The following is a 26,597-nucleotide window of genomic DNA, read 5'->3' as shown; positions in this document are numbered from 1 at the left end:
ATTCAGAAACATGAAAACCTGTCTCCGCAGAGAATGGACATGTTTTAACTTTTCATCCTTACACCCCAGAGCAACAGTGCGGAGACTACTTGCAAACTTACCAAAACGCTTCAGCTCCCGTTCCAGCGCCTCATTCGGGATGAACGGAGGAACGCCAGACACAGTGATCCGCGTGGACGGTGTCGCCAGCGATGAAACTTGAATGTATTCCTCGTTTAGCATTAATTCGCTCTCGATAAGTTCCGTCACATATTTCTGGTCTTTCAAAAAGACCACGACCGCTTTGTTCATGCGGGAAGCATAGGAGATATTTACATGACCGACCTGATCCCCCACAGCCAGCAGCACCTGCTCCACTGTGCTTGCGGCCTGAGCCACCAGCCGCACTCCGTGTCTCAGAGACACCGGCGGCGCCCCGGAGGACGCCATCCCCGCCACGAGGCACGGAAAAACACTAAATTAACAAATTAACCGTACTTGCAAAGGGTACTAAAATCCCAACGAAAGATCATACAGTTAAAGAAACGATTGAAACAGAAACAAAAGAGTTAAAGTTGAAATTCCCTCTTCCCTCTTCAAACACACATCCACCACCGAAGAAGAAGAAGAAGAAGAAGAAGAAGAAGAAGAAGAAGAAGAAGAAGAAGAAGAAGAAGAAGAAGAAGAAGAAGAAGAAGCCGACTCGGAGCTGTCAGACTTCATGCAAGCTTTTTGAGACCTCCCCGGCTGCGATCGGCTATTCTCGTCTACTTTCACCTGTCCGCGTCCTGGGCCGCGTCTGTCTTTGTAGACCGCAAATACCTCATTCCTTCCGTCTACTTGGATCCGAAATGCTTCTCGTTTTGCGCTGTCCCCCCGTTCAAAGGAAATCGCCGCCAATCATATTTCCAGGCTCGCGCCAGGGCCGGGGGAGGGGTTAAAAGGCGCGTCATGTGCTGCATTCACTTGCACTCGGACATTAGAGATTTTCTCTCATAAATGCCTGATGAGCCACAACCTTTCTTTCAAAACAAAGCTGCCAACTGGGGTGGCAGCTGGGGTTGCAAGGCATTTTTCTGAGGTGGCAGCTGCCACCCCGTGCTACCCTATAGAACCGCCACGCACTGCTTAGCGTTTTCATACTTTATATATCTTAGTAGGGCCGTGGGAAGTAGGGGTGCTGAGGGTGCTGCAGCACCCCCTGGTGGAGGACAGGAAAACTGCACTTCCACAAGATTAAATACAAATATAATCCAAAAAAAAAGAATTTTCAGCCTTGATGTAACAACATTCATAATTAAGTAAAGATAACACCGTTTTCACCCCGGTTACATTTTCCATTTGCCCTGTACGATGGACGCTGTAAGAGATGAAAGTGGGGGATGTTGGCTTATCAGGCGCCCGCAGCTCACAGCCAGCGTGAGAGAGAGAGATAGAGAGAGGGGGTGCACCGGTACAGGCGGGGAATGTTGTTAGCTTCTGCTGCGCTAACGGATATAAGAAGCTGTTTCTACAATAATGTGGAGGGAGAGCTCTCCTGTCAGACTGAGAGGCTCAGTGAGGTAAAGGACTCTGAGGTCTTAGATAGTTCACTTTAGTCTTAAGTTATCTCAGTGAGTCTCAAACGTTTTGATCACAATTTATGTAAACAAATATTTCCAAGGCACTCCTTTATAATTATTAGGATAAATAAAAACAGGTTTGAAATCATTCCAATGTATACTATAGGACAGTAAACCAAAAATATTGTTTAAAACTGGAGATATTTAACAATATGCATAAATTAATTAATGTTAACTGATAAAATGATATAAATGAACCACAAAAATAAAACAAGTTAGCCTACATTTATTTGTTATTGGCTATGGGTTATTGGATATGTTCACATACTTATTTGATTATTAAAATGCAAACCGATCTTTTTCATATGGGTGTTTAGAGTTGTACCCACTAGATCAGTCTCTAGTAATTGGGTGCTCAAAGGCCACCAGATTGAAGCATTTTACTTTAAAATGTTAAAAAAAATCTTCCCGGGTGCCACCCCCGGACCCCCCTAGAGGATGTTAAGTCCACCCCCCAATTAAAACATGTTCAGGCAATACTAAATACATTTGAAGCCTTTTTATATAAGCTGTCCACCATATCAATACGTTTCTCTGTTTGTAGTGTATTGGTCTTTTGTAGAGGTTTTTTCATTGCCAGCTAAAATCTTGCCTAGGGCAGCAAATTGGTGAAAACCGGCCCTGGTGTCATCCCCACAGCACCCCCCATTTGAAACATGTTCCCACGGCTATGTATCTTAGCATATTCATACACACTGTTCATACTGCTCACAGGCTGCTGTGTGTAAATGGTAAATGGACTGTACTTATATAGCGCTTTATCCAGTCTTTAAGACCCCTCAAAGCGCTTTACATACTACATGTCATTCACCCATTCACACCCATTCATGCAGAGCAGTGTACCTTACTCTAGGACCTAACATTCACACACATTCACACACCGTTGGCCATGCCATCGGGAGCAACTCAGGGTTAAGTATCTTGCCCAAGGATACATCGAGATGTTGACTGCATGGGCTGGGATCGAACCCACAACCTTCTGGTTGAAAGACCACACTCCCTCCAAGCCACAGTCGCCCCTGTGTGTATATCTAGTGTATTCATACCCCTCACTGTTTATTCATCATTCAATTCATTCTATATTTTATTCTGTAGATTGTGTACATTACTTTTCACTTTACTGCTTGTTGCACTCCTGGTTAGAAGCTTAACTGCATATCGTTGTCTCAGTGCCTGTAATCTGTGCAATAACAATAAAGTTGAATCTAATCTTGAGCAGGAACAAATGTATTTACTTAGTACATATCTGACATTAACGATTAAACACATTTGTGCATTCTTCATAAATGCAAACCGAGTCAAGCCGACTCCGGAGGTGGCGGTATGCACCTCAAAGTTGTTTGCAATCCGCCAAAAAACCGAGAGAAGAAGAAGAAGAAGGCGAAGAAGAAGAAGCCGACTCGGAGCTGTCCGACTTCAGGCGAGCTTTTTGAGACCTCCCACGGCTGCGATCGGCTATTCTCGTCTACTTTCGAGGCGAGCTGCAACGCGTCTCAAACAAGCCTAATGACTAACCATCATGCAACGCACTAGCAAGACGTTGATCGAAATTGCGCAGGTCTGCGCAGGTCTCGCTTGTCTCAAACAAGCCTAATAGAGGCGAAGTCCCTCTCTTTCCGGTGGACTTCATGGGATATTTCGGAAAAATTATGTATTGAAGTCAATGTTGAGAGAAAACGTATCTTTTGATCCCGTTTGAATTGTGCCACGAGTTACACATATGATGTTTGTCAATCTTAAAAAATAATTTCCATGTCAAAAAAGTCACAGTTTTGTCGTAAAACTGTTGAAATATAAGACTATGAAAAATACGCAACTCAATGTTTTCAATCAATCAATCAATGTTTATTTATATAGCCCAATATCACAAATGTTACATTTGTCTCAGTGGACTTCACAGTTTGTACAGAATATCAGTATGGCAATACGACACCCTCTGTCCTTAGACCCTCACATCGTACAAGGAGAAACTTCCAGAGAAAACCCACAGTTTAAAGGGAAAAATGGGAGAAACCTCAGGGAGAGTAACAGACGAGGGATCCCTATCCCAGGACGGACAGACGTGCAATAGATGCCGTGTGTAAATTGAAAAGATAATACATTTGCAACATAGGTAGTCCAAAGGTTTGGAAATGCATGTGTGTATAATAGGAAGATGAATCCACGAGGATATCCATCCAGGACTTATGATCCAGGACCACAGCCACGACTCAAGATCCAGGACTCGCGATCCATGACACAGGACCGCAGGATCATCCATGACTCCGGATCCCGGCGTATATAGACACCAAAAAGAAAGAAATTTGGGGAAGCTGGGTTAATCGGAACATGAGAGTACACAGGTATAGACAGAGAGAAGGACGAAGTAAGATGTCCCCCGACAAACTAAGCCTATATCAGCAAAACTAGGGGCTGAATCTAATCAGCCCTAACTATAAGCTTTATCAAAAAGGAAGGTCTTAAGCGCACTCTTAAAAACGGATAGGGTGTCTGCCGCCCGAACACAAACTGGAAGCTGATTCCACAAAAGTGGAGCTTGATAAGAAAAGGCTCTGGCTCCCATTGTACTTTTAGAGACTCTAGAAACAACCAACAACCCTGCATTCTTGGAACGCAATGCCCTAGTAGGACAGTAGTGTATAATGAGTTCTTTAAGGTAAGATGGCGCCTGCCCATTAAGGGCTTTGTAGGCGAGAAGAAGAATTTTAAATTCATATCCTGTGTTCTATAGGGAGCCAGTGTAAGGCAGCCAGAACAGGATTAATGTGGTCCCTTTTCCTAACTCTGGTTAGTACACGAGCTGCAGCATTTTGAATCAGCTGAAGTGACTTGACTGACTTCTTGGTACACCCTGCTAATAAGGAGTTACAAAACTCCAGCCTTGAAGTAACAAATGCATGGACTAGTTTCTCTGCATCGTTTTGAGGCAAGATATGCCTGATTTTTGCAATGTTACGTAGATGGAAGTAGGCGGTCCTTGAAATAGATTTTATGTGGGTATTAAAGGATCAATCCTGATCAAATATAACACCAAGATTCCTTACAGTCTCACTGGAGGCCAAATTAATGCCATCCATAGTTAGTATATCTTTAGATAATTTGTTTCGTAGATTCTTTGGGCCAAGTACAATAACTTCAGTTTTGGTCGTGTTTAACATCAAAAAATGTAAGGTCATCCACGTTTTTAAGTCCTTGAGGCAGTCTTGAATTTTATTTAGATGATTAATTTCATCAGGCTTGATTGATAAATATAGTTGAGTATCATCCGCATAACAATGAAAGTTTACAGAATGATTCCTTATAATATTGCCGAACGGAAGCATATATAGTGTGAACAAAATAGGTCCAAGTACTGAGCCCTGTGGCACTCCATGGCTAACTTTGGTTTGCATGGAAGATTCATCGTTGACACGTACAAACTGAGAGCGTTCAGATAGATAGGACCTAAACCAGCCTAAAGCAGTTCCCTGTATGCCAACTAAGTGCTCTAGTCTTTGCAATAGGATATCATGGTCGATAGTATCAAATGCAGCACTAAGATCGAGCAAGACAAGAATAGAGACAAGTCCCTTGTCTGAGGCTATTAGAATGTCATTTGTGACTTTAACCAGAGCTGTCTCTGTGCTATGTTGTGTTCTAAAGCCAGACTGAAAATCTTCAAATAAATCATAGTTTTTTAAGTAATCACACAGCTGTTTTGCGACTGCTTTCTCAAGAATTTTTGAGAGGAACAGAAGATTAGAAATAGGTCTATAGTTGGCTAAAACCTCTGGATCGAGGTTGTGCTTTTTAAGAAGCGGTTTTATCACTGCTACTTTGAATGATTGTGGAACATTGCCTGATAATAAAGACATATTCATAATATTTAATAAAGAAGTGCTAATTAATGGAAAAACTTATTTTAACAGCTTAGTTGGAATCGGGTCTAAGATACACGTTGATGGTTTAGAAGAGAGAATCATTGAATTTAATTGTTCAAGGTTTATGGCTGAAAAGCATTCTAGTGTAATATTAGAACTTACGTTTCCGGGAGCTGTTGATAACACTATACTGGTCAAAGGCAAGAGGTCATTGATTTTGTTTCTAAGAGTAACAATTTTATCGTTAAAAAAGCACATACAATCATTACTACTGAGTGCTATGGGAATAGAAGGCTCAGTCGAGCTGTGGCTCTCTGTCAGCCTGGCTACAGTGCTGAAAAGAAATCTTGCATTATTCTTATTCTCATCTATTAATGAAGAGTATAGTAGGCTGCTCTCGCTTTACGCAGTGCTTTCTTATATTCATTGAGAGTGATATGCCAAATTAAACGAGATTCTTCAAGTTTGGTGGAACGCCATATCCTTTCAAGTTGTCTCGACTTTTGCTTTATTTTGCGGGTTTCGGCGTTATGCCATGGAGCTAATCTATGTTGTTTTATTTTCTTCTTTTTCAAAGGAGCAACAGAGTCTAATTTTATTCGCAGCGCATCTGTAGCACTATCAACAACATGATCAATTTGGGGTGGTGTACATTTTGTATAAGTTTCCTCCCTTACATGCAGACATGCTATCGAGTTAAGTATTGGTGGAATCTCTTCCTTAAATTTGGCTATAGCACTAACAGATAGGTTTCTGCCGCATAATTACTTTATCTGTTTTAAGGACCAAAGTTGATAAAAACTCAGAGAATTCTGATAAGAATTCTGAATAAGGACCTGGTGCACGGTAAACTGTAACAAATAAGATTGGCTGCAAAGTTTTCCAGGTCGGATGCGTAAGACTAAAAACGAGGCTTTCAAAGGAGGTATAATTTTATTTTTGTTTAGTATTGATAAGTAAACTTGAGTCAAATATTGCTGCAACTCCACCTCCTCGGCCCGTGCCTCGGGCAATATGAGTATTGATATGGCTGGGTGGAGTGGCCTCATTTATGCTGACATATTCTTCATGTCTCAACCAAGTTTCAGTGAGACAGCATATATCAATATTATAATCTGATATTAAATCATTTACCAATATTGCTTTAGATGCTAGAGATCTTATGTTTAAGAGACCACATTTAATCTTCCTGTTTTGTTGCACTGTAGTAGTTGTTACATTTACTTTTATTAGGTTATTATGTATGAGACCTCTATTACAGTAGGTTTTACCTTAAATTGTCCTTGGGCAGACACACACACCGTTAATATTGGGTATTTTATTGGGTTCGGGATTCAACTTGAAAGACTACAAATCCCAGAGTCGCGTAAGTGATGTCATAATTGTTTTCCTCTACTAAATATAAGAGATAGCTAAGATAGGATCTTTAACAAGATGCCTGTGTGCTTTGTACCAGGTTGTAATCATATCAGCAATGGGTCTTGCTCGTTCTTTCGCTTCCCTTCTGATGAAAGGACCAGGGGCCTCATTTATAAAGCCTTTCGTAGGATTCACGTGGGAAGGTTGCTTAAGTAGGACAAAGCAAATAAATACGCACAGACATTTTCCGATTCATAAAACACTGGCGTAGGACTTGTGTATGGCACGTTCTACGCCGGTTTCCCTTTATAAATCACAATCAACTCGAAATGCGGCGCAGTTTTTGCGGACTTCACGTAACGCCCATATTTGCCATAAATAGTCAAAGAAACGCCCCACATTAATATTCTTTTTGACTGACTGCAGGAAGAAGATCGCAGGAAATGACAACAGAACAGCTAAAAAAGGACTTGTGTCATTGTGGTGATAGTGAGGGTAGTCAATCCCTTGTTTGGCAAGACAGTAGTGACGGCCATCTTGTGTTGTTTTGGGAGACCAGAGATGTAGTTCATTGAGCGGTTTCACACAAAAAAGTCTTACTTCACAGTTTTACGGCAAAAACATTTTTTTTTTACTTAAATTATCTTTTCAATTGACAAACATCATGTGTAATTCGTGGCACAATTCAAACCGGATCGGAAGATAACTTTTCTCTCGCCATTGACTTCAATACATAATTTTTCCAAAATACGGGAGGGACTTCGAGGCGAAGTTCCTCCCTTTCCGGGGGATCTCCTTACAAAGCCCCTCCTCCAACTTACATCTCGTAAGTTTGTGCACGAGAAGGAAGGCTGACAGGCAGGTAGGCCCGGGTCAGATAATTGGACTTGCTTTTTACTGCGCCACGGCTTCCACAGATAAAATATTTGTATATATCTATTGTCAAAGCATTTAATTTACTCATTGCTATCGGGATGTTAAGAGCATTCCATGGAATATAACAAAAAGTGTTTCTGAAGTGAATTACCTACCCTACCTTTAATGGTCAAATTCAGTGATTTATTTTGAGTTTTTTTCCAATTAAGTTCAATTGAAATGTTGTTTACAGTTTAAATATTTTAGTAGAACATGACTGCTGAAAAAGGAAATTTCTTCGGGTTTAAGTAAAAGCTTACTATGTTCAAATGTATCACTAATATCTGATGTGCTTATGGCTCTTTTTTAAATAACATGAATAACATAACACAGTTCAAATGCAATAACATAAAAAAGGAGATTAGATTTTATTTGTCACATGCTTATACCTTTTTAGTATGTGCAGTGACATGCAAGGATAGCATATTCAGGAGGTTAAAAAAAAAGAGGCAATAGAGAACCGCAGTGACGCGTCGTAAAACCCGGAAGTAAGTTAGCATTTTTAGCACTTCCGGTTCCTTCCTCAAAAAGCAATGCATTTTTTCCATAGGGTTTTGGAAAATAGCTCGAAATAAGGTCTGTGGTTGACCCAAATTTAAGAGGTAAATCACGTTTTGTTCTACGACATTAAATACATCAGCAGTGACCCCACTGGGGATTTTTGAAGAGTTTACGTGTCTGAAAAACGATGGTTGTTACCGAATGGCTGAATAGGACTACAGAAATGGTCGAGGCCGTTGTACGTCATTACGCCGAACACGTAAACACTCCCGCTAAGTTTGTTTTCCCCTGTGTTCTGCTATAAACAGGGATGCACATAACTTTCTCAGTGAGGTACTCAGATGAGTACCTGGAGTCAGTGTTTGGTACTCCAACTTCTGGCTCCACTCAAAGTTATTTGATGAAGCCCTCTGTATCGCGAACGTCAACGGCTGTTTTAGCGCAGTTCTCCAGTGAAGGGGCGGGGGGGAGTCTCCCTCCGCAGCCGGTTGGTGTAGTTTCGGCACAATACCGTTGTGCAGACCGACGTTAACAGCAGCCCTGTCTGTGCACACGGAGACCGACTCTGTCGTCCGGTGATCTAACCGCCCTCTGGAAAAGCTTCACAAGTACGTCGGTACGCAAATGCGCTTTGTGACACAAGTGACGGTACGCATTTCAGATTGTTGCCGCGCATGCGTACCTGCGTACCAGTTATGTGCACCCCTGGCTATAAAGCAAGTACCTTCCTATCTTTAGTATCTGTATATCTATATCTGACCATTAGAATCTGTATTTTTGAAATTGTCGTTTTTAACACCGTAGTTTTACAAATTATAGAATAATTAATTAGCAGTGTTTTCCAATTTTACTCGGCAGTTCGTTTCGTTGGCTAACGTTAGCTAAAGCTAACGCTACTAGTTAGCTACGCAATGGTTTGTTGCTTTGCTCCGGGTTGCAGCCACAGGTCTTCGCATGAAACGTGCTTGTTCTATCGTTTCCCGGCCAATGTTTTCCAAAGGAGAGTCTGGATTCGTGCCATGAGGTAAGCTGACGTTACATTTTTGTCCATGTCACGGTGAAATGTAAATAATGGGTAGTGACTGTATCGCCGTTATAGAGATGGCGCTGCTGAAAAGACTGCAACATAAGTAAAGATAATGAATACATCCTATTAAAACCTGTGTGGCTTATATGATAAGTCTTATTAGTACAAGCAGCATAACGTTTCACCATGTAACTAAAGATTGTAGTCAGGGAAATCAGTTTGACATATTGAACTAATAACAAATCACCTCTGGCTGGCAGAGAACTCTCTGCTCCATAGCTTCTCTTGGACGTAAAATCACATGTACATTTTACATTTATATTCAATTTAATATTCCATCCCTCACATACTTTTGTATACATAATAACTTATATTTTGTTTTTCTTGTTATGCTGCTGCAACACAAACATTTCCCAAATTGGGATCAATACAGTAATATCTTATCTTAATTAATAAAGAAATATAACTATTATAATTAGTGTAGCAGCTGACACCTATTTTCAATATGGATTAATCTACCATTTATTTCTTTAGTTCAATTTTCATCTATAAAAATGTCAAAATAGTGAAAATGTTCACGAGACTTATCAAAGTGCAAGGTTATATCTTTAGATGTTTTGTTTTAGCCTATGTACTGTATGTCTTAATGCTCTTACAGTATATGTGACGGTGTGACTTCCATGAAACTATATTTTATATCTTCCCAACAGACGAGCTGACAGGAAACCTAACACTCTAACAACCACAACATTGCAAAGGCGAGTAAATGTAAATTAAAAACAATTCATAATTTTTTTATTTCTTCTTCCTTGCAGTGAGGTGAAGCTGACCTTGCACTTGGTGCCAGTAAGGATGTTCCTCACACAGGCTGAATGTTTCTCCTTGCTTACTGACAAAGAAGCCCTCGATTTGCAATGCTTCACTAATTGTCATTTCCCTGGCTCCGTAGGGACACTTTACCTCCAGCACAGCGGAAGACCCTACCAGACCATCCGGAGATGCCCCCAACAATCCTGATAGGGAGAGCCACAAATCTGACTCATGGACCTGCATCTGAGTTGCAGTGGTGAATGCCCTGACGCCCTCACATTCATTCCTAGTCCCCCACTGTACAGACAAAACACCATCAAGGGCCTGTTGTTGCCCTAGCACCCTGGCAATAAAGGAAGCAGTCACACGCTTTGACCTCAGGACAGCTCCAAAGTGGCTGGCAGTCAACCTTCCTTTCCTGAACAAATGCCAGTTTGGGTTGGTTTGCTGACCAGTGGTAGCCACCTGAATTGCCCTCTGTTGCTCTTCTGACAATGCCATGCTTGCCACAATTGCCTCAGGTCCCTGATGCCCAACAGATTTGATAATTTCAGGAACAGTAAGTGTTTCCAAGCTGTAGTGTTCCTCTTCTGGCTCGGGGGAGAGAAGCCAATAAATTCCTGAGAACCTGCCCCCGAGTCTGTCCCTCAGCCAGTCACGATCTTCGGAGGTGGGCTCTCTTGTCAGCGGGTTAAATTAGTTATTGGTTTCAACAGTCACATTAAAACAGTTACTAAATCAGCTTACTATCACCTAAAGAACATATCTAGGATTAAACGACTAATGTCACAGCAGGATTTGGAAAAATGTGTCCATGCTTTTATCTTCAGTAGACTGGACTACTGCAATGGTGTCTTCACAGGTCTCACTAAAAAATCTATTAGAAAGCTGCAGCTGATTCAGAACACCGCTGCTCGAGTCCTTACCAACACTAAGAAAGTGGATCACATCGCTCCAGTTCTGAAGTCTTTACACTGGCTTCCTGTGTGTCAAAGAATAGATTTCAAAAATACTGCTGCTGTTTATAAAGCACTGAATGGTTTAGGACCAAAATGCATTTCTGACCTCCTGCTAAATTATGAACCATCCAGATCTCTCAGGTCTTCAGGGACTGGTCAGCTTTCTGTCCCCAGAGTCAGAACTAAACATGGTAAAGCAGCGTTCAGTTATTATGCTCCAAATATCTGGAACAAACTCCCAGAAAGCTGCAGGTCCGCTGCAACTTACTACTTTTAAATCCAGGCTGATGACTTTTCTTTTTGTCGCTCCTTTAATTGAACTATTCATATCTTAGACTGCACTGTAACTTTTATCCATGTATTTTTTCTTTTAATGTTTATTTTATTAGCTTTTCTTTTTAATGACTGATTTTAAATGCCATTTTCTTAATGTCTTTCATTTTTTGTAAAGCACTTTGAATTGCCTTGTGTTGAAAAGTGCTATATAAATAAACTTGCCTTGCCTTGCCTTGCCTTGCCTTGCCTAATAAAGATTTCATGTGACACATACAATTGATTTGTTGATGGGAATTAAGGTGAATAAATTAACTCGAGGTTAACGGTACTCTTGCTATCACGACTACTCACCGACACTATAAACCTTGTCCCTCATGCTAGCCCTGACAACACCGGTAAGCACACCTTCATCTAGGCTGCACTGTAACGTGTCCTGACTTGTAGTGGTTCTCTCCTCTATCTACATTCTTCTTGTCATCTTTGTAAAACGATATCAGACTGGTAATTGACACAGCCATGACTTCTAGTTAAACTCAGTGTGGCTAAAATGAAAAGCTTTGTTAAAATATGCAAGCACGCGAAAGTCAAATTCAGCTTTATTGTCAAAAATCCTACACGTGTTATACATCCAGAAATATCGAAATATCGTTTCCCACAGTGTGACATGTAGGCCTATACATAAAACAAAAAGGGCCTAGATAAACGTGGTACACATTAAACAAAACGGGCCTAGATAACCAGGGTATACAGTTTAAAATGTTAATATATTTAAAGTGTTCAAAGTGCAGTTTCAGTGCAAGTCAGTTGAAACCATCTTAAATTGGCGTGACGTTGAAGTCGTGCGACCCTGCTGCTGTACTGGCTTGTAGTTCGTTTATAGCATAACGTTAGCATTTCGCTTTTGGCGACTAGATTTATGATTAAAAAATTATAAAAGTAGGGTTGACATGTGGAGATTATCCGGCTGAACAAAACGTGATCCCTCTCTTAAATGTGTGTCAACCACAGACCTTATTTCGAGCTATTTTCCAAAATCCTATGGAGAATTTGTATTGGTTTTTCGCGAAGGAACCGGAAGAAGTTTACTTCCGGGTTTTACGACGCGTCACTGCGGTTCTCTATAGTCGTAATAATAATATAAGTAAAACATTTTAAACTTTTAAAAACAAAAAATGATCAATTATGTATTTTGAACACTGCCTCGACTGCATACTTTCATATCTCATATTCTCAGGCCTTAAACATCGAATCATGATTTCATTGGATCTTGGACACACAAACCAAAAAAACTCCATAGTTCATATTTGTTTGTTTCAAGGTTCTTTTATAGAAACATGACAGAGTTTTTCTGTATTTCTGAACAGTACAATCCACTACTTTCCTCCATAAAGCTAAACATGGGAATTCACTTCTAATTATGATTAATCAACAACATTTTAAACACTCATGATAGGTGGATTTCATATATGTGACATGAAAGCATTGACAGAACGTTAGGTTTGGCACAATAAGCGACTAATATCTACATCAATGTTTGACCTTACACACAGAGCAGACGGCAGAGAACTTCAGCATGTGGACACTTAAGGAATTTTTTGGTAAATAGTTTCTGTTAACTGTTGTATGAGGTCACTTTCAGCTTAAGCAAACAGATTCAAATGACAGTTTATTTGTGTCATAGCCTTTTTATTTCTAAATCACGTGTTCTGTCAATTGAAATGAAAGTGACACATTGTGTGTAAAGTTTGTGTGTGTGTGTGAAGATGCAGGCTGCAGATCAGTAGCTCAGTTACAAGGCAGAAAGCATCACACCTCACAGCCTTACACAGACTACTCTCTGTTGCTCTCTAACAGTAAAACAAAAGCCTCTCGTTGGATGTGTAAAATCCCGCTGCTCCTCCTCCGTGTTATCTGATGGTTGCAGGTTCGGGAAGTCGGCTGTGTTCTGGCCGACATCTAGCATTCGCAGGAACGACCTACAGACAGAACGTTAGGTTTCCAAATTCAGATGATTACGTTAATGCTTGAAAATGTGATCATTAACCCCAAAGACTCGGTTACACAGACTTCTGACGATGTGAATCACACTGTGGTTCAATTACTATTTAAGCCTAATTTCAACTTCAGGAATATCATTACGTTTAGTTTTCTCTTGGCAGACAACAGATGTTCCGTTGGGCCACTTACATTTTCTCAGTTTGTTTTTCTGATAATATACAGATCTGGAAAAAATTAAGAGACCAGTGCAAAATAATTAATATCTCTGGTTTTATTATTTATAGATATGTGTTTGATTAAAATTTACATTTCTCCGTGTTGGAAGTCAACAGACACTGGAATGGAATGGCGGCCATACATATTTGCTGCCAAGAAATATTTGGAGTGGTCTATATATTTCTTCCAGAGCTGTAAGATCCAGACGTTCAGAAGGCTTTTACCTCGAAGCAGAATTACTCAGAAAAACACTGAATCAAAGCAGTTACAGTACATGTTCAAATGTTGTGTTTCACCAACTCTGTACTGTTAGCAATAACAATTTCTCAGCTAGTTTCTCAGATATCAAGTACTACAATTCTTCCTCTGCTTAAATTATTGCAATAATGGATGAAAAGTCCATGTGTGTGTGTGTGTGTGTGTGTGTGTGTGTGTGTGTGTGTGTGTGTGTGTGTGTGTGTGTGTGTGTGTGTGTGTGTGTGTGTGTGTGTGTGTGTGTGTGTGTGTGTGTGTGTGTGTGTGTGTGTGTGTGTGTGTGTGTGTGTGTGTGTGTGTGTGTGTGTGTGTGTGTGTGTGTGTGTGTGTGTGTGTGTGTGTGTGTTTTGTGTCAGCAAAGGCCTCCAGGACATACTGCCATGGCAATTTCAGCTTGCATAGACAAACACGCACCCTCACTCAAACAGTGTTTTTCCGTACCGGCCACCTGTGCATATCATATACATCACAGCTGTTAAAGTCAAACTGACATTATCAGCATTAAACTGGCTTTAGCTTAGCAATGTACAAACTCTAAATTAGCATCTCAAGAGGGCATCTTCCATGACTACCCCACTACATAAAAAAAAGATATGCTGCCTCCATCCACTGTCCTCTCGCTACTTCCCCCACTCCCTTTCTGAATGCTAGACTCCCAGAGTAGCACCACCTGTTAGACAGCGAGCTACATGTCATCTGAGGCCATCACCATGGGAGACTTCCATACTGTGTCAGTCTGCGTGTGAAAAACAGATGGACAGAGTAAATATAACCTTAGAAAATTAACAGGACAACTGGGTAATGAAGTCTTCGGGGGGAGAATAACCTGTTTATTATGCGGCATATAATTACCTACCTTAAATGCAGTATTTCTTTTTTGAAATTGTCTTCACTTATTTTTCTTTATTTCGAGTATTATTTATTTTAAACTAAATATTTTCATGAAACTTAATATTTAATATTACTATTATTATATCTATATCTCTTTATTATAAACAGGTATTTATACATTTACCTGAAGGTAACATCAAAAAAATGTTCTTCTGTCAAGTGACTGTGATCACAGGGGATCTTCTCTGTTGACATTTACAGTCAACTATAACTACAAATAACATTTCCTTTGTAGGTTAATATATATTTTTCTGGCAGCTGAACAAACAATACCTTGGTCGGAAAGCATCTGCTGAGCATTGCTTCCTGTCCTCGCTCTGCAAAGAGAAAAAAGGAGAGCGTAAGAGACGAAGAACAAGATACTTCAATCCTCTTTGAAACTTTGTTATATGATCTGTTTTTTACAATATTATAATACATTTAAATGGTTCTTTGTTTAGAGTTTCCACTCTGGCTAGAGGAACACATTTCATGGAATTTAACATAAACAGATGAGTAAACAATATTATATCAATCTAATGCTAAAATGCCTATTCAAATGTGTATTTTTTTAAATATGTGTTGGTTGATGTCAACGGACATGATGAAGGCCTACCGACAAGTGCAAACAAAGTTGTTTTTTTACACATTTGATGAACAATCAAGTTTTCTAAATCTTGCTGGCAGAAACCAGCCACTTCCATTAAAAAAAAGAAATGTGTGGAATGTTTCTGGATTTTTGTCAACAAAAAGAAATACAGCAAACAAAGATGTAGTAATCTTCAGAATATACTGGTCCAAATAAAACATCCCTATACAAGGAGCTAACTATTGCCTTTTGTCATTCTAAATATTCATTGGTGAGTTTGTAATGCCCTCTAGTGGACACAACTATAACTACAGGCATGTCTATAAAAAAAAAATGGTTGAAGAAATACATTCCTATGGGATTGTAAAGTAAGGTTGATATCCCTATTTTCCACAATAATTAAACAAGTATTTAATGTTTTGAAGGATCACCTCTTGTCCTGGTTGAACTTGCACCTGCAGTGGCCACCTGAAACAAGAGACAAGAAGAGTGGACTTTCTTCAGATCTGTGTATCTGTGCAGTGTGTGTGTTGATTAATGACTGTAAGGGTGAAATGTGGTGTGTGCATAATTTGGATCTTACTGAACAGGATAGTGATGCCAATGAGACAGAGGACAGCAGCAAGAATCAGACCTCCGACTCGCAGTTGGTGGTAGTCTGCACACACAGAGGAGACATGGTAAACATTTGAAAAAACCCTTAACCCTCAACACATTCTAAACGAGAGTGAAAATAATACGTTGGAAAATAATAACTTACCAAAGTTAAATGGGTCTTCTTCCACTGCAGAAACAGAAATGAATATGTTCAGTTAGTTTGACCAGCAGAAAAACAAGCTTTCACAAGTGCAGCCCAACAGTTACAGATAGAGTAAACAGAAACGGAGAGATTACCAAACACAGTGGCTTAGTTTGACAAATCAATACATTACAACCGAAAAGTGCCGTTCCAAGCATGTAAAAATGTAACTAAATAAAAAAGACTTATTGTCCTCTTATATTATTACTTTTACAAATAACAATAGACATCCCTTTTTTAATGGAACCAATTTTTGGTATTACTCGAATATTAACTGTTGAGGGATTATTACTTACTTTTTTGTTCTTCCGCGAACCCCAGTGACACAACTGTAAGAGTTCAGAAAGAGACAAGGTTTATAAAGTGAAGCACACCTTTAGCATCTCATTTGGTTTTTGAAAAAGACAAAAAAAACTCAATCCCATTGCTGTGGATACATTTTTTAATTAAAATGTGTCGTTAACAATGTAATTATACTCAGAATTGTTTCAGTCATGTTGGTTTCACACACTTAATGTTAATATAAACATTTCAGTATTGTGAAGAAGGACAGGCACATGGATGTTATCTGGAATAATTTATTATCTAATAAGTGAAACACCTTTAAAATCCTGCTGCGTTTATTGGAAATCCAGATCTGTTTAAATATGATAGATAAAACCCTGCCTGTTTAATCTCTCGTTGCTTATCCATCCCATGTTTTATCTTTTCCAACCCCTTTAGGATCTGTTGATGTTATCCCCCTCACCTTTTCAGGACTGTTAATGCAGGAGTCTTTATTTCAGCCCTCACTAAGTTTGGGATTAACTTTCTGACAGTATATTTCTAAAGGATACATAATCAGATCAGACGTTTAGACTGCCTTTTGTCTCATATTGTCGCAAAAGTAGCGTGCTGATGGAAGACAGACCTGCGGGTAGAATTTCCTCTCCAAAGAGGAAGTGGGGAAAACAAATCACGGGTTCTCTTATTGACTAAAACTGATTCATGCACTGATTTTGAAATGGATTTACTTACTGACTTTTTAAGAAGTGGATGTTGCTGTATAAAGGACATCATATAATGAAGAAAGATTTCTTAAAAATACTGTGATTAAATTATACTCACGTGTCATTAACACCAAAGCACAGATCTTTGCCATCTTCACGCTTGAGTCTGTTTACCTGCAGGAATAAATACACACTGATATCAACACAAATAATAACCAGTATGTTAGTTTATGTGTAACCCCTCAGTGATGAAGATATTAAAACTTGTACTAACAAAGTACGTGCCTTTACTTTAGTCCTATTTTTGCACACCCATGTAAAGCCTTCACCACTACAGTCACTGTGGTGCATTGATGGCCCATTAGAACAAGGCTGAGCTCTATCATTAGCTCCAGTCCCAATGGCAGAGATAATCAAAAAAAAAATTTAGTTTTCTTTTTTTTAGTTTTTAATTTTTTTTTTTTTTTAACAGACATTGCTCCAGATAACAAACCGTACATCAAAACATGTAACAACAAACAACTAAACAAAACGTAACTGGGGAGGTGGTGGATGCAAGGATGACTTCCTAAGACAGCTGATTGTGACATACACAGGACATTACATACACAATACATTATACATTACACAGGAGATGCCATATTGACAGGGTTAGATAGGAGCTGCGGACAGTGAACCGCAATCCTCCTGTCTCCCCTCAAAATCCCCCAGCAGAGAAGCTGCACGCTCCATGTTCAGTAGGTCCAGATACTCCCTCAGCCATGAGTCCCTAGTAAAGCAGGCTGGTTTGCGTTCCTTCCAGTTTAATAGGATGAGTCTTTTTGTGGCTAAACAGCCCAATGTCCAGAGCCGATCGGTAGTCCTTGCAGGATTGCCATCTGGCTTGAGACCCAGTAGACATGCAATGGGACATGTAGGGAAATTCACTTTTAAAGATTCAGACAATAACGATATTACTTCTGACCAAAGTTTTTTCACCGCTGGGCATTCCCAGAGTAGGTGCAACAATGTACCTCGCTTGCCACATTCATGACAGCATAAATCTCTGTGTTTATTGTCCATCTTGGATTTTTTAACAGGGGTGATGTAAGCTCTATTTAGAATTTTGAACTGTATGATCCTGAATCTTACACATTTAGAAGAGAACATAGCTGACTGCCAAATGGAGTTCCATTGCAAAGCAGACAGAGAGATATTCAAGGCATGCTCCCAGGACAGTTGGACAGGAGAATAGGTATTCGGGGCAGCCCTAGATAATAATTTATAAATGTTAGAGACCACACCTGATGATATGATTGCTTTCTTGAGGCGCTGGTCCTCTTCCATACATGAAGCAGGCATGGCTCCCTCCTTACATTTTGTACTAATAATAGATGCTAGTTGTGCATATGATAGAAAAGATGAGCCTGAGAGACCATACTGATTTTTGAATTGTTGAAATGGAAGGGTTTGGTCTCTATATATCTGTCCAATTGTAGTAATACCAGCCTTCTGCCAGATATTATTACTTAAAGTGCCTCCTCCTGCAGAAATACAGGGGTTACTCCAAATGGGGCAAGATGGTAAAGAGAGCCCCTCTATGTTGAGTCTCCTGTGCAGTTGCTTTACAATAGAGCATGAAAAGCGGATGATGGTATTATCCATTGAGGGTGGTGGTTTTGGGCAGTACCACATTGATGCCAGAGATATGTTTTGGTTTACAGACATGATGTCACATTTTAAATGTGTGTGCATGTTGGTAAGCTGTCCTCCAAACTGGATAGCACCAGCCCACAGAGTCAACAGAGAGCTGATGCAACATATCTGTGTTTTCTGAGGGGCTCCAACAGGACTTAAACACGCAGACACTCTTGCAGAACATGCATCCCCTCCCTCGGAAGCACACAAAGGAATCAGATCCATTCAGATACAAAGTGGTCTCTGACTCTTTCACACTCACACAGAAACTGGAACCCCTCTGCATAATGCATTACACTAATGCCATGTGAAAGCTCTAGAACTTCGATCATATTTGTTTTGTTGTTTTTCAATTCATTGTATATAGCACATATAATGTACAGTACTATAGTTGCATTTGGTCCCTTGCTGCGGCAACTGTCCAGTTTTTTAAAATAGCTTTCACTTGCTGACAAGAAAATCCATGGAAACAATGTTAGTGTGCACTCATCCTTCTAAAGCTATTCCTGCCTGTAATGGCGTTTTAATGTCATTACAAGTGTATATTGGTCCATAGATGGTTAGCTTTGAGATGCTTTTTGAAGTACCATCAGTCAATAAAGATGTTCTTATTTTTTGGAATCCCAAATAATTTATCAAATCTGACTTAATACTCTCTCATTTTGAGTATTGTCCTGACAGTGAGGCGGAATTTACAATCATGCCACCTACATTATCATTAACACATAAGCACATTTACTGAGAGCTGCAGTTACATCCCGAGCACTGTCTGAGTGTCTCTGATGGGTCAACACTGCATTAGCTGCCATGTTCAATCAGCACAGGAAACATGTGCACTGGGAGCGGACACACCTTAAGTAACACAACTGTGACTTTCCACTTACTGCACTTTTCTTTTCAGAGCACTCAGGGAAGAACAAACACACATGCCCATTTCAAACTGGCATTCAGGTGAGTGAAGCCCAAAAATGCAAGCATAAATAATCATCATTTGGTTAACATTCGGGGTCAAACTGGCTGTTTATCTGATCTGCCCTGAGGCTTTATGGGAGCATCTAGTCAAATGAGTTTGCCTCATGCGCTGCTCTGAATTCCTGCTAAAGCTACAGCTTATCCTTTACAGCTGTCCTCTCAGTTCGCTCAAATACCTTCAGAGTAAACAGTTAGTTTTAATCTTAAGCTTTCTATTTGACAAAGGTTGTTATTAATTGGAGAGAAAGCACAAGAGAACATAGTGTTTTAAAAACTGAATTAATCCTAACTGAAATCGTTTTGGGATGAAAAAACCTGAAAGATGTTATAGTAAAGATTGTTCTCCTTTAAGATCTGTGTTAAGATCTGTACGAACATTGATTAAAAGTGACCTTTGAGAAGACAATGTGTCTGCCTACTGTTGGTACGTGGAGTTTGTTAGGAAGAGAGAAATAAAAGAGCAGGATCATGAGTGCACCTCTCCAGAGCAACCCAAGGCCAGGTCAGGGGAATGTAGAGGATGGGAAACAGGCCAAGAGCCACCAGAGAATGGTTGACCTCAGGAGAAAGCCACACAGGGAGCAGAGAGGGAAGACACGGGCGGCAACGTAGGGATAAGAGTTTCAGACAATTATAAAGGGGGGAGAAAAAAAGAACAAAATTAAAGAGACGGAATAAGGTGAGGAACATAAAGCAGGGGAGTGAAGAATAGTTGGCGCCTCCCTGGCCCTGTTTGAAGATTATATTCTAAAGTAAATGTTAGTGTAAGGCGGAGCCAGGTGGGGAGGCTGGGGATTCAAATCCTTGTATGGCTGGTTCAAAGAAAAGAGCAACCTGCTGGTGGATAGGTACATTGGACATTTAACATCCCTTGGAAGCTGAGTGCTTCTACAACACAACATTACAATATCAAATGTCATTGGTTAAGGCCTGCAGTCACTGTTGATGTATCTGCAGTTTGTTTTTATGATTAGCAGACAACTTGCTTTAACTGTAAACATTTGAAAACAAAAGCAAATATGGAGATCACAATTCCCCAGAGCACATGGTCAACCATTCACATTGCTTGTTTTGTCCAACAAAAAGCCTAAAACCTGAAGATGTTCAGTATTCTAACATATAAGACAAAGACATGCAGTAAACCCCCACTCTGGAGAGGCGCGGACCAGCAGATTGGGGCCCCTTTCTAAGGGTGTAGAAAGCTGCTATGGATCAAAACAGTTGTAGAAACATTTTTCCAATAACCTGTAAATTGTTTCAGATTTGATTTAGTTATAGTTTCACACTACATACAACTTAAAAAAACTAACAACAATCATATTCAGCAAATGTTTGATACCAAAAAAGGCAAACACAGCTCAATACCTTGAAGATGAAGACATCATGTGTAAAGTATTTTCTTTCCCCCTGCCTACTAATGCCCTGCGGAGCCACATCTCTCTGCCTGGTTCCAGCTAATAAAGAGTTTTCTGTTCTGGTCATGCTACTCTGCCTGTTTTGTTTTCAGCTGCATCTCTTTTTCCCCCTGTCTTTAGGAATGTCTCATTGTTTACTATCACTAGCCTGCTCCTTTCATCCATTATACTGCGGGACACTCCTTTCACTTGTGTGAAAAGCTTGAAGCATTGCCTGTTTTGATCAAATCACTGTTTCACACTGCTCTGCTGCCTGTTGAGCTGCTGTCTCGTCTCCATTCCTCTTTAAACCTCTCCCGACTCACCTCTGTGTGTCATTGCTCCTTTACCCCTCTCCTCTTTGTTATTTTTTCCCCACTAATGTTTTCCTTGCTAACTAAGTCCCCGGAGTACAAGCTTTCCAGACTCTATGCCCGTCTCCAACACTATCGTCTTCTCTTTTCCATCCCACTCTTCTCTTTCTCTCTTATCCCACAGTGACGTTACACAATAAGCTGCAAGGTCGCCAAAATAGTCCAAACTCCGGAATGTGGCCAGCATCCTCCACTCAGTCAGTATCCCACGCACTACTTTTACTTGTTGTGATCTCCAGTGTTAATCTTTTCAACTTCATTGTAGTGAAGTGGAGGCCTAAATATTTGAGACACATTCTAGTTCAAAATCTGATCAAATAAGATGAATACTATCTGCCGGGGTAGACTATCCTAATTTCTTAGGTCCAGCAGCAGGGCAACACAATTGAGAGTGCTCACTACAATGAAATATGTAGGTTTGACATAAAAAAGTCCAATAGACAAAAGCAACAAAAACACACACAAAGGGACCCAGTGCACACACACAGAGAAAGGCTACCAGTTGGCTTTGTGTTTGTGACATGTGTTCACTCCTTGTGACTTAGTTATGTGACAACACACATAGAAACCACTATGTGGACATACACAAAAACACACACACAGTCAAGTCTTTGGTTAACTAACAATTATAGTCATATCAAAATAAATATGTAGCGAAGCGTTCTACTACAGCATCCATTCTTAAAACGACTTATCCTAATCAGGGTCACGGGGCAAATGTATTAGGACTATGTAACACGTGAACATACACTATTCGTCATGTCTACAAAAGATTAACCCTTTTTACAAACATATATTCCTTTTTCTATTCTGTAATCAAAAGTACGAAATGTTGTATGCATAGCATCAATGCGTTACTGTCCTCTTTCTTCAAAACTCCCCCCATCCAACAATTTGAATACTGAACACTGGTGTGTGTGTGTGAGCGTGTGTGCCTGTGCTGCACTACAAAGACAGCTGCCTATTCTCAGTGGTATTTTTTATTCCTAAATTAGCAGCACTAAATTCCAGAGTGCATCACACACGCACATGTTGTGAACTAAACACAATGTGAACCTACTTTGCCATCTGTGAGAAAGAACCAGCTTTTATTTAGACACTGTTTGACTTCAACTTGTTCGGCCCTTCACTTTACCAATACACTATACAATTAATCTACTTTGGACTTAAGTTAATAATGTTTCTCTGTAATTGAATGTCTGGAAATATGGTTGATAAAGCCAATGACTTCAGAGGTTTTTTTTTTTTTTTTTATGAATAAAATGTTACTTTTCGTATTTAAACGTATGTTTTCTCTCTTCTAGATGATTACAGATGTTTTTAGAGGTTTAGTTGTTTGGATTTTGGTTTGTTTTGTCAGTTAATCTATTACTGGCCTGATTTTGAGTAAACTTGACCAAAAGGTGTAGCACGTGGCAAGGAAAAAGCCTTAACATTTTGGATGGGTTACAACTTACCAGTTGGTAAGCAATTTTGTTTTTGCATGTGTTAACATTGCGAGATAAGGGCATTTCTGCTGCATTAATGTGCTGTCAACATAATCTGGAAATACAAAGCTTCCTGCCATCATTATTCCACATTACAACATAAAGCTCATGGTGAAGAACGACTTCCTCACTTGGGAAATGGGAACATCCGAGATGCAATTGAATGCACCAGCAAAGGTCTGCACTCTACCGGTGTCATTATAGTTATAATATGTAATAGGAAAGTATGCAAGAGAGATAGAAAGGAAGGGACAGATGGTGTTGGGGATTCAGTGGAAGCAGTTTACTGATGGAGAGAGAGAGAGAGAGAGAAATAACACAAACAAAAAATGAAGTTGGTAAAAGAGAGTGAGCAAGAGAGGGAGACAGGGAGGAAGAGGGATCAAAGGCTGGGGGAATGAGAGAGGGAGGCAGCAGGACGAGGGAAAGTGCAGTTGGGGAAGAGGAGGAAGAGGAGGAGCAGGAACAGACAAATAGAAGGTAAGAGGGAGGGGGTCATACTGCAGCCATGAGTCACACATGGTAACCACAAGGTTCCGAGTGAGCAGATAGCAACAACAGACTGCAGTGATACAGCGGATTCAAAGATGGAGTACACTTCCTCTCATTTTACATACATATAATATTAATATAGCACATATTGAAGAGTTACTTTTGCAATAAAGTAACACAAACCAATTCTAAATTGAGAAACTTGCAGGTTTGTATTCAATGTATGAAAGCGTTATATTTAGGTCATTGTCTGATGTAGTTGTATTATAATATAATTATGGTTAACAAATTGGAAACGATTAGCTGTGTTACTGAACTGTAGAATAAAGTGCTGTGGTTACACAGGGAAGGTCACAGTTAAATCAATGTCTTCTTGTTGAGGTTTCTAAATCTGTGTTCGCGAGACACCAAAGTGTTGTGAGGAAAGGTGAGGAGGGAGAGTGTCTCGTCTGAGAACGCTCTCACTTTTTCTTCTCCAACTGTTCACATTCCTCATTTCTTTTTTAGGAATTGTTGTCATGTGAGGAGAGGTGAGCACAGTGAGCTAAGTTTGTTTCACCTGAGAAAGAAAGTCTGTCACCACCGTCCCTCACCCTCCCTCCATCCATCTCTGTCTCTCACCCTGTAACTCTCGCTGCTTCACTTCTCTTAGGCTGAAAAACTGTATTAATATCAAAGGAGACTACGGTGCATTCAAGTCTGTCAAAAAGTCTGCCCTCATTTGTTTGAAATTATCCCTAAAGTTTGCTATACAGATACAGATCACATTGCAGGGAAACAATTCTCAGTGTGTCACTAACATATCCACAAATACTTTTGTAACTGACATTGAGTCTTCTTTACTATGCAAGCATATTAATGGATTGCATGGGAAATATTGATTTGTTTAGCTGGAAATGTTAGTTATCTACATGGGGGCATTTGTGCACATAAGTGACTCACAATTTAATAAAATATTAACACATAATGTATAATGCATGGAGCAAAGGAAACTTAAATGGATCTTCTCTTGCACTGCTAAATATCACTCATGATATATTTAGAATGTGATTAAGAATGTTAATGTATTTTGGGTTTCTGTACATTGTTGCCACCACTTTCGGTTCAGTTCTACCTTAGTTATTCGTGTTCTTCAGTTACTTGTTGCAGGACAGTGTAGATCTCTTGCAAAGAGTATGTTACATTCGCAGCACGTCATGGCAACCTCCAATGCAAAAAAACCTGCATTCTTCCCTATTGTCATTTTGTGTCTCTTGCTCAATTGATTTATTAAGGACCAATGTTTACTGTAAAAATGAACGCATTGTGGTCAATGGACACTAGAACTGACGTCTATCTATGGTTTCTTGTTTAACCACAACAACACAATCTGTATCTGTAAACATGGGTAAAAAAATCCAACATGGATTCTGTAAAACTAAACAACCCTGTGGCAGACGTAAACATATCTACCCCTTTATATTCAGACAATTGCTTGAGGTATTTTGTCCCACACCCACATCCCCTATAAACAAAATGAAGAGACCTGCACCATAATAGTGCTTAAAAAATGCATTGATGACAACAAGATGGTAACCAATTAACTCATCATATCTTCAACGAATACACTTAATGTTTGAAGGTTAAAGCTCCTAAAATGTGTGAATATGCTTGTTTCCTACCAATATATATGTGGAGGCTTTTGACTTAAAACAACAAAAGTATTTTTGATTATACAACACAGATATTCCTCACTGTTCATGTCCCAATGTGTCCTTGTGCCCCATAGTAGCAAACTGTTATCACCACTGCTCTTATCACCACTGCTCTTATCAACTGGCCTTTTTACACACGCACGCACGCACACACACACACACACACACACACACACACACATACACACACACACACACACACACACACACACACACACACACACACACACACACACACCTTCTAGTATGTGTTCAATAAATAATGCGTGTGTTACAGGTCCACTCCGATATATAATGTTAGCAGCCTAATGATAATTTTGAAAATGGTATAAGAGGATAAGGCTAAGCATAAAATATAAGAACGTTAAGACCGGATTTACTTCGGCAGTTTTCTCTTATCTAATGGGTTTAAACAAGCACTAAACGTAAAAAAGACACAGTACACAAATGGCATCATATATACTTCAAAACTTTCGAAATCGTTTACATGAACGATGGCATCATAGCGTATGAAGGGCACGCTGGCCGTGATACGCACATTGCTCCATGGGCGCGTATCGTTCCATTGTCCTGCATTGACTAAAAATGTCAGCCGAATAACATCCTAAGCTTAGGACGAGTTATGACATAGCCAATTTAAGAACTTTCCATACAACAATAGACTTTAGTCTGGAAAAATGCGTTATATATTTAGTTTGGACCCTTTTAAGTAACTCAAAAGAACCGTAAATAAGAAAATAAAGCAATTTAAGTTTTTTACCGTAGAAAAACATGTGAAGTTGCATAAAATGTTTCATAAAACTTAGCCTAACATTAGCTACACTGCTTATTTTGCCCTAAAAGATGCTTGCGCACTAGCCTATCTGGGTAATTGTAACTGTATAAACATGTTTTTTCTTAAATAAAGGAACTTCTGTCAAACATTAGCACATTTCTTTGTTCAACACTTACCTCCCACGAGTTGAGTTTAGCAGCGGATAAAACGAGGAATTTTCTCTCAAGAAGGCGGATATGTGAGTCAGAAACAGCGACTTTCCTCCACACAGCACGCCAACACCCTGCCTTCCTTAACACGGTGACACTCTACAGGTTGGCTGGGTTTTAGAAAAGGGGGCTGAGTTTGAAACGTTAGAGCTTTGTCCTTGAGTCCTGGTCCTGGGTCAGTTTCAGTTTTTTGGCTGGCAGCAGGAGAGCAGAAAGCTAATGAGGAGCGGGGCGTGGAGGCTGACCCAGAGTCAGTCAGACCGAGCGCCGGGAGAAGGAGGAACCTTTAATGTTTGCTTGTCGAGAACGAGGGCGCCGAAGTTTGTCGAGTTATGCTGATTTATCAATGGGATGTTTGGGCTATAAATATTGAGAGGCCTAACAAAACAACAACACATTTGTAGCAAAGACAAGTGATAGTAATAATATGGTAATATAATGTAATATATAATACATACAACAGTTATAGTAACTCAATGGGAAGTCATAATAACTGAAG

At 39.8% G+C, this 26,597-nt stretch overlaps 1 protein-coding gene and 1 long non-coding RNA gene across 3 annotated transcripts; one reads left to right on the top strand and one right to left on the bottom strand.

Moving 5' to 3' along the window:
* Positions 1-3,463: 3,463 nt before the first annotated feature.
* Positions 3,464-12,769, top strand: LOC307046549. Its single transcript, XR_013810148.1, has 2 exons — positions 3,464-9,260; positions 9,974-12,769. It is a non-coding gene; the product is annotated as an uncharacterized lncRNA (long non-coding RNA).
* On the bottom strand, positions 12,612-26,226 carry fxyd3 (FXYD domain containing ion transport regulator 3). 2 transcript variants are annotated; one of them, XM_079692944.1, is made up of 9 exons: positions 26,066-26,226; positions 17,143-17,198; positions 16,332-16,364; positions 15,997-16,020; positions 15,820-15,894; positions 15,668-15,704; positions 14,942-14,985; positions 14,448-14,513; positions 12,612-13,284 (listed from the first exon to the last, which is right to left on the bottom strand). In XM_079692944.1, exons 2-8 carry the CDS (start codon positions 17,174-17,176, stop codon positions 14,509-14,511), a joined length of 252 nt encoding a protein of 83 aa, XP_079549070.1. In that variant the 5' UTR covers positions 17,177-17,198; positions 26,066-26,226; the 3' UTR covers positions 12,612-13,284; positions 14,448-14,508. The 2 variants fall into 2 exon arrangements, with proteins under 2 accessions (XP_079549070.1, XP_079549069.1); XM_079692943.1 differs by lacking the exon at positions 14,448-14,513 and having other exon boundaries at positions 26,066-26,219.
* Between the last annotated feature and the right edge of the window lie 371 nt (positions 26,227-26,597).

This window comes from Notothenia rossii, assembly GCF_949606895.1.
Source record: "Notothenia rossii genome assembly, chromosome: 7".
NCBI classification, from domain to species: Eukaryota; Metazoa; Chordata; class Actinopteri; order Perciformes; family Nototheniidae; genus Notothenia; species Notothenia rossii.
The sequence above is the reverse complement of the archived record's forward strand: the minus strand, read 5'-3'. Positions and strand labels throughout refer to the sequence as shown.

What these genes read in the sequence shown, in the direction of transcription:
- fxyd3 (XM_079692943.1), bottom strand. Translation starts at nt 17,176, where the DNA reads ATGGCAAAGATCTGTGCTTTGGTGTTAATGACAC. An exon ending in GTTCGCGGAAGAACAAAAAA is followed by an intron (nt 16,021 to 16,331) that starts GTAAGTAATAAT and finishes CTGTTTCTGCAG; the next exon opens with TGGAAGAAGACCCATTTAAC. An exon ending in GCAGATGCTTTCCGACCAAG is followed by an intron (nt 13,285 to 14,941) that starts GTATTGTTTGTT and finishes TTCTGTCTGTAG; the next exon opens with GTCGTTCCTGCGAATGCTAG.